This window comes from Cupressus sempervirens, chromosome 1, assembly GCF_028749045.1.
Source record: "Cupressus sempervirens isolate cs-2001-9-10 chromosome 1, ASM2874904v1, whole genome shotgun sequence".
In the NCBI taxonomy this organism is placed as follows: Eukaryota; Viridiplantae; Streptophyta; class Pinopsida; order Cupressales; family Cupressaceae; genus Cupressus; species Cupressus sempervirens.
The window spans coordinates 79560022-79568515 of NC_143118.1; the positions used below are offsets into that span (position 1 = coordinate 79560022).

The 8494-nt window shown below is 38.8% G+C and overlaps 2 protein-coding genes across 3 annotated transcripts; one reads left to right on the forward strand and one right to left on the reverse strand.

The window, feature by feature from the left end:
• Positions 1 to 1505: 1505 nt before the first annotated feature.
• LOC149576319 (UDP-glycosyltransferase 91C1-like) lies at positions 1506 to 3349 on the reverse strand. Its single transcript, XM_089816821.1, has 2 exons — positions 2287 to 3349; positions 1506 to 2073 (listed from the first exon to the last, which is right to left on the reverse strand). The coding sequence occupies exons 1-2, from the start codon at positions 3250 to 3252 to the stop codon at positions 1681 to 1683; spliced, it is 1359 nt and encodes a 452-aa protein (XP_089672947.1). The 5' UTR covers positions 3253 to 3349; the 3' UTR covers positions 1506 to 1680.
• A 62-nt stretch (positions 3350 to 3411) lies between these two features.
• LOC149576320 (uncharacterized) lies at positions 3412 to 7295 on the forward strand. Of its 2 annotated transcripts, XM_089816825.1 has the most exons (6): positions 3412 to 6262; positions 6345 to 6413; positions 6505 to 6570; positions 6659 to 6748; positions 6849 to 6914; positions 7001 to 7295. In XM_089816825.1, the coding sequence occupies exons 1-4, from the start codon at positions 6149 to 6151 to the stop codon at positions 6692 to 6694; spliced, it is 285 nt and encodes a 94-aa protein (XP_089672951.1). In that variant the 5' UTR covers positions 3412 to 6148; the 3' UTR covers positions 6695 to 6748; positions 6849 to 6914; positions 7001 to 7295. The 2 variants fall into 2 exon arrangements, with proteins under 2 accessions (XP_089672951.1, XP_089672950.1); XM_089816824.1 differs by lacking the exons at positions 6849 to 6914; positions 7001 to 7295 and having other exon boundaries at positions 6345 to 6570; positions 6659 to 6741.
• Positions 7296 to 8494: the final 1199 nt, after the last annotated feature.

Below are 8494 nucleotides of genomic sequence, written 5' to 3' on the forward strand. Positions count from 1 at the left end.
GAAGTGATTTTGCAGCATCCAACATTAAGATTGCTTGAGGCCAAGCAATTTTAGGAGGGGCGGACCTGTAATGTCCCATTTTTTTTTTTGGGGAGGAATTAATTATAAGGTTATCAATTAAAAAATATATATTACAAGGTAACTTTATAAATTAAATAAAAAAAAGCTTCTAGAGGTTGCTGGAAGAAGCAGAGGAAAAATTAAAAAGGGAGGCCGACCTATCAAAGAAAAAAGAATAAATAAGCATTGAGGGCTCATTGCCTATCATCGAGATTTATTATTGATTTTTGCTTATGTGCATTGTGGAGCCTAGGGTTTCTGCAAATAGTCACAACTGGCCATTGAGAAGGAAAACTCTCAATTGGTACGCAATTTTGAGGGTGTGAGAGATCACCTGAATTATTGCAGCTATGGGAAGGATATTTCAGTCCTTTCATTTGTGCTTAATTGCTGATTTGGAGTTTCAGTTGGAGTTGTACTTTCACCATATCATCTTCAACATTTAGTCTCCACCATTTGATCAATCCAAGTTCTTCATTTCAATCTATAGTTGCAACAAGTTTTCAATTGTATATAGCCAATTAGGGTTTCTCTGTAAGGTGCTATGTCATAATGTTTTGGTGCTGAAATTTTCCATATCATTTGTAAAAACATTTGGTTTTCATTGAATGAATACATTGGCACTATTATTTCTTTTATTTCAGCAATATAATTTATCCGTGCATTAAATTTAGGGTTTTGTTTAGTGGTCTATTGGTACGGGTCATTACACTCTTTCACATCTATGTTTAGATGCTACTTATGCACATGGTTGTATAGTAGACTAGTCACATGGCTGCACTAGATCCTTCCAATCCAATCATCCCAAGTTGTTAGCCTTCTTGTGCCATGGTCGACGAGTTCTTCTTTTAGGAGGAACCTCAGGGAGCTAACCACTCCATGGTTGGGTGATCAAAGTGCTTGGGCCACTCTGTCATCTCATGGTAGCATATGGACAACGTTCCAATGGCTTGGAGATATTATCATGCGGATGGACACAAGTTTGATGTCATGATTCTTTTAATTATTTTATATGTTGATTTATGACTTCTTTATATATGACGTACTCATGTTTCCTTATGTCCAATGTGCAGGTCGACATATCATATACACGTGTTTGATGTGTATTCTTACATCATTGTCATATTATGGTACTGACATGTGATTGGCATACTAAACAATTGTAATTATGGAATTCTAGTTCTTTGTTATATAATAATGCGCTTGAGAATGTAACAACATTTGATAGGAATATTATGTGTACTTTTATGTAAGTGATGAAAAAAATATTCTTATGTGTGATTCGACTAAATGTCGATATGTAAAGTTCCAAATATGTTGAATGGAGTGAGTTTTTGCCAATATGTCTTGTATCTTGGCTTTTCAAATCTCTCTCTCCACTGTAGTTGGGAATTTGTGTATGTGGCATTGAGTAAGAAATGACAATCTTTACAATGAGATACATGTTATGCAAAAAAGGAGGAAAAAGCAATCCACAACTTTATTATTTTATTTACTCCTCAAAATGAATTTCATCTTGTTATCCATATAACGATGAATCATTTTGGGATCTATTGACCTAATCATATTCTAAAGGCTCTCAAATGTAGAAAAATTTAGAGCTACTAACCTAATCACTCGTTAGCGGGTTCGAAGCACGGAGACAAAGTTTCTTATGTTTCTTGCAAAGAGTTGAGAATCATTGCTAGTCAAGATGCTATTGATCTTTTTGACACTAGATTTTATTTCCTCTCCTCCTTCCACCATTACGTATTTAATCGCCTTACTAATATCCTCCTTAGTAAAAGAGCCATCATGTTCATTTCTTACCACTTCCACTCCCACCTTAAGCTCTTGCACTAGCCTGGCATTTAATCCTTGCTCAAATTGCATTGGAAGAGCTATGATAGGCACCCCGAACCTCAAGGCCTCTGTTGTCGAACTCCAACCACAATGGGTAAGGAAAGCACCAGTGGAAGGATGGTTCAAAATGTGCAACTGCGGAGCCCACTTTGTGACTATCAATCCTTTCTCCTGCAAAATAATTTTCCAAAATAAAATCTTAGACCTTGGCTTTTAGTTCTTAGAATAGATACATCCTTAGTCTTTAGCTCATAGCAAAAGTACCTCCATCAAAAAATAATTAAAATAAAATAAAACACATTTAAAAAATAAAACAAGATTATAGACGCATCCTTGATTGTATAAAACGAAATAGCCCTTTAATATTAGGACCTAATATAATACCCCAATCTGATCTTGTAAGCCCTCCGGCAAGGTGTTGGCGGCGGGCAGAACCCAGATGAAGGCTGCGCCGCTTTCTTGCAAACCCATCGCCATGGCGGCGACATCACCGGCGGCGAGAGCATACTCGCTGCCGAAGGCCGACAGAACCACCGAAGCAGCCGGTTGCCGGTCGAGCCAGTGCAAGCATACATCGTCTGCGGGTGGCGGCGGCAGCTTAGGCATGAGAAACCCCACCGGATGAACAGGTCGCTTCACGAGGGCCTGCAGGTAATCCAGGTAAGGCCCTTCCACTTCGACGCACGTGTTACACGCCACAGCCCAACTCTCCCGCACGCCCACGCTCACTTTCTCCGCCAAGCTCTGCCCGCGTGGCGGCTTGCTATATATTCCGAGCACCCTCCGCGTTTCGAAAAGCCGTCGCCGGATAGCCTGCGAAGGAAATCCGGCCGGCGAGCCGGCCAGATCTTCGGCCGTCGGATTTTCCGGCACGCTGAACTGCTGCCCTTCCGAGAAGCTGAAGCTGGCCGCTCCTAACACCAGGAAAAACACGTTGCGAATGGCCAGTTTGGCGGCGACACGTGGCACCCACGTGCAGTCGTGGATGACCAGGTCAGCAGACAGCTGTCGTAGAAGCTCTTCGCAGGGCTTCTCCATGAGATCCACGGCCTGATAGAGCAACGGCATCAGCGCACCTCCTTTCGCATGCTTCGACACGTCAGCTGTCGACTCCACGCCAGCTGGCAGCCCCTCCACGGTGGGCATCGCCTGCTCTACGAGCTCTACATGCCCCTTTGCGTCGCTCATCTGGGGCTTGAGCCGCTGAATGTTGAGCGGCGTTGAGATAAAGAAAATCTGAAGACCGTGAGTTGAGAGGCTCTTGGCAAGCTCCAGGAAGGGCGCCATGTGACCGTAGGCCAGCCAGGGGAACATGACCACGCGCAGCTCTCTCTGCTTCTCTTCCGCCATTGTTGGATGTTTTCCACAGCATACTGGGAGTGCTCTGAATAAATAAACAATTACTAAGCAGCACAACTCTATTCACAAGTAAGTACCTCTCAACAAACCGTCAACTAATGCGAAGAAAAGGGTGCCATTATTAATATAAAATTTAATGGACAAGAAAAGGGCGCCCAAGAAAATCACCCCGACAAGGATTGTCAATGCCGAGCCCACTTTGTTCCTATCAATCTCTTGGTACAAGATTGGCATTACTTATTTTCAATTATTTACCATCATTCCCTTTCATTAAAACTGTACCTATTCTTTTAATTATTTTTAAATTATCATCCCCAAATACTAGTCAATACAGAAATGTAGGACCAAATATTCTATTGATTTAAAAAAAAAACACAAGTACTATAGTCAAGAGGCAGATACAACATTACATGGTTTAGTAAGAGGGTGGGAGGAAGTTGTCCAACATTTGGTTGAGTGTTTACTCCCTGAACCCATAACTTGTTTAGACCCAAGCCCATAATCACTAGAAGAAGCAAAAGACACAATGAAAGTACCCTTAGGACCAGGGAAAAGCTATATGTTACTAAGGATTGAAGGCTTCCAAGACTAACACCCAATGATGAAAATCCAAGAGAGAAGGCCAAAGACTAGCATAACTACACACCAACCTACAAAATCAATAGACATTCAAAATTTCATGAAATCTTTGCCACAAACTACAACTAGGGAGGTCTTGGCACAAGTATGACGACAATTTTTTTCCTTAGGGGAAGGGTAGCAATAGATTTGGCAATACAAGCAAGGCTTTCTCTACCAATAATAGATATAGGGTACTTAAACACCCTCAACACTAGCCACAATAGAAGATCCAAAAGGTCAACCAATAACAAGAGAATGATTTAGAAGGAAAGCCTCATCATAAGTAGTAGAGAGAACCAATGTAGAAACATCACCAACCTCCACTAAATTCACCTAAGATGTGACAGTCATAAAGGAAAATCCCACTATCATGCAAAGGAGTGATGCTATTATGCTGCCTAAAATTGGACTCAAAGCTTATTTTTAACCAACTTTTATCAATTTGGTTTCCCCTCAAATTTTCAATGGGGGTTTAGGGGAAGCACCCCCAAGATGGGGTCAAGGGGAAATGCTCCTTGAAGGGTCAAGGGGTTGCATCCCTTTATGGGGTCTATGGGCAATTCCCAAGTTGTGCTATAGAGAAGGGTTGAGGGAAACACCTCACAAAGACAAATAAAATTATTATTATCAAAGGCATAAGGAGTTATTGTTCTATTAGGTGACATATACCAACCCTATTATTGTAACTGACATAATTCTTGTTAAAATGGCTTAAAGTTAGGGTTTTTACATGAGGATTTAGTAGGTTCAAGTAGTGGTATTCAGTTGCAAGGGATTACATATAGTAATTAGGTTCATTTATTAGATAATAATATTGGACCTCTTGTTTGGTGGATATAGCCACAAATAGGGTGAACCTTGTTTAATCTTAAATCTTCTTGGTATATTTTTATGGGTTTTTTATTCCTCTTCTTTATAAGTTATATTTGTGTGTAACTGGGCATATGCATCGAGTTGTGGTGCCAAAAAGGTGACAAGGAAATTTTTTTTTCCTATTTTAAAAAGCGCGTATACACTATAGCGTGCACGCGCTACGGCTTGGGCAACCCAAGCCATAGAGCATGTGCGCTATAGTGCGTACGCGCTTTTTAAAAATAAAAAGTATATATGATGGGCTGCAAACCCGTAGCCCATCATTTTCATCAGCATTTTTTTCTACTCCTACAGCGAGCAGCGCGTACGCGAGTTGAAGACTCAACATTTGCACCACCATTTGCCAAAATGCCTCCTTGTCGACGAAATCCAAGACCACAAGTGCACCCACGACGACGCCGTAAGTGATATAAACCTAACTTTGCATTGTTTGATATATTTTTCATATTGTTTTGTAAGTTTTTTATATTCTTTTGTAGGGTTTTTACAAATTTCATTTAGATTTGTTTATTTATTTGAATTTCAATTGATTTTTTATCAGGAAATGTTCATAATCAACCAGAAAATCCACAAGAACATCAAAACCCTCAAGAACCCCAAAACCAAAACCCTCCTCAAGAAGAAGAACAAATTTCAGAACCCGAACCAATTGCAAGACCTCCACCAGGCACACAAGAAAATATAAGAAATGAAATAGAGAGAGGCAAAACTGAATTAGAAGGAATCATTGCTCGGTTGAAAGAATTCGGACAAACCAATCCAATGAGGGCTCAATTGGCATCATCCCTCGAATCCATTAACACTCAGATAGCCTCAGTTAGTGGTCAGTTAGGTATTTGGCAGGCTAAGAGGGATGAACAAAAAAGATTTTATGCAAATAAATTGTCATATGAAGATGTTAGAAAAAAGGAAATACCAAAAGGTAGTATATGTGCATTATTTAGAAAATTCGGTGAGCAAAATACTGTTAGAGAGGGTACTAAACGATTTCCCATCCATTGGTGCATACATGATGCTATTAGAAATAATTTTTGGGATAGATGGTGGATGGTTTTTGATGCCCCTCCTTGCAACAATCATGAGGTCCCCATGTATTTTTTGAAGAAATTATATTGTGAGTTTGTCCTTGGGGGAGATCCCCAATTATTTTGATATGTTAGACTCTCAGGGTAGAGGTGGGGGGTCATCATTTGAGAGGCTAGGAGCACGTCGTGACCCTAATGTAGTTAGGGCAGCCGTGGTCCATCCATAGCGTGAGCATGTGATTATTCCTTCAATTGTGAAGGAACATGTAGAGGCCAGCACTCTAGGGACCATTAATGCTTTGACACAGACCCTCATCCATTCCACGAGCCCATTAGTTGAGGGGGAGCCTTCTATACGTCGTGGTCACATGTGCACTTCATGCGGATCCCTATGCACATTTGGCACTCATGTCGAAGATGGTGCAGGTGATGGGCTTGTCATCGATCAGTTCCTGAACGAGACATTTGGCATTGACACACAGGTAAATTACTAATTTGATCACATTTCATACGTATACTGAATGATTAATTAATTAGGATTTATTGACATTGTTCAAAATTTAGGGTCAAAGTGTTCCTGGGCCTAGCAGCGATCCTCCAAGCCCATTTTTCGTCCCTTTGACGAGTCCTGAGGTATGTATCAATTTAATCATTTTAATCAATACATATATTTATTATGTAATCATATTAAGGATTGACCAAAAAAAATATGCATGTGCATCAGTTCTCCACAGGACCCTCAACTTTTACCACAAACGCAGAGCAGAGACATCATACGAGCTTCACACAGGTACAGTTGTTTCATGTTAATTTAATTCATTTGATTATATTTATTCCATGTTTCATGTTAGATATAACGTGTATTGTATGACATGCAGCTCATGATGTCGGACACACCTCCTCATCTAGGATAGTCTGTTGATAGTGGAGTGGCCGCAGCTGTGGCTAGCTCATAGCCACTGACGGAGGTATGAAAGAATTTTCTTCGTTTTAGTTGTTGTTTATAATAGTTAATCTCAAAATTTCTAATGTTATTTATAAGTGATTATATTTATTGAATTGTTGTAGGGTCTTGTCACGCCTGATCGTCCACGAGCATTTGAGGTGGACTTATAGAGTGACTATTTGTTGACGGTAAGAAAATAATTGATTTTGTGAGTACATATATTTGATTTCAACGTATAATAAATATTGATTCATATCTACTTTCTTTGTATCAGTTGGACCTGGAGAAGAGCCTCAACAAGAGGTCAAGTGAGCGTGTCAAGAGGGCCCCATCATCTCTACTGTCTCCCTCCACACGACGACAGAGGACGTCGAGAGACTTGTTTCCTTCCCCTCGTGGAAAGGAAAAGATGTAGTTGAGATATTTGATACACATATATAGAGATTTGTTTCCTTCCCCATGTATATATATAGGCATCTGAGAGACATATTTGATACACATTTGATGTACATATGACATTCTATATTTGATGTATGACATTATTGGTTAATATATGATATGTTTGTTCATATACGAAATTATTGGTTATCATAATATATTATGTGTTTGTTAATGTATATGACATTATTGGTTATCATTTTATATTATATGTTTGTTATGTATGATGTTAAATGAGATATGTTCGTGTATGACATTAAATTAGATATGTGCATGTATGAAATTAAATTCAATTGCTAGAGAGTTGCCATTATGTCTACCAACTAGTAGATGTTCTTTTTTGCTTTATTAGTATTTCTCAAAAACTGCAAAGAAGCTGTTTCTGGTGAATAACTGTAAACAATTGTGATCATTGACTTCATGTACTCATGGCTTTGGTTGTGAACACTTGTAACTTTGGCTATAAGCATCCATGGCTTTGGCTATGTGCACTAGTGGCTTTGGCTGTGAGCATTTATGGCTTTGGTTGTAGGCACAATATAGCCTTGGCTTTGGCTGTCTTTCTTGCTGCATGTCGAAGTTACCTTCAAGAATATCATTAGTCTAAGATCATTACAATTAAAATACTATGACATAATACCTTGGAAATAATAGTCTTTAACCCATTACTTTATTTGTTAAAACATCATGTAGTATCTACTGTAGTCCTTCTACTCAAATATGTTTTCAAAAATACTTGGTATGGCAAAGAAATGTCTATGGAAAGCTTGTCAAATAGGATATTGAAGAACTAAATGTGGATAGTCATTAGTACCCATCAATAAGAACACGGACATCTTTCTCAAGCAAGCCATATGACATTAGCAAGTAATTTATAAATTTCCTTTGCAAATAACTAGAAGATGCTATGAATCTTAATACAGAGTTAATCACGAACTCATTATTCCATCCAAGAAGCATATATCACCCTAAGCCAATTAACCGATAGGATAAAAATTAATTCAATTTCAACAAAATTTTGAGTATAACAAGCATCTTAGGGATTCTTACAAGAATTAACACGATGTTCACAAGAGCATTACAAGTTCTTGTAATGCTATTTCACATATTGTAATCATATTCAGTTTTGAATGGCCATTTGTGTTACAAGCATAAATGTTCTTTAAGGTCTTTTAATTCTAGACATGAATTTTATTATGAAGCTTTTTTATGACAACCCACTCAATGCATATATTGTTGTTCCACATTATGCTAATTTGACTTTCATTGGTTGATTTGGGTCTAGACATGACGTTATTCACTATCTTTTTTATATATTATTTTTTTGTAG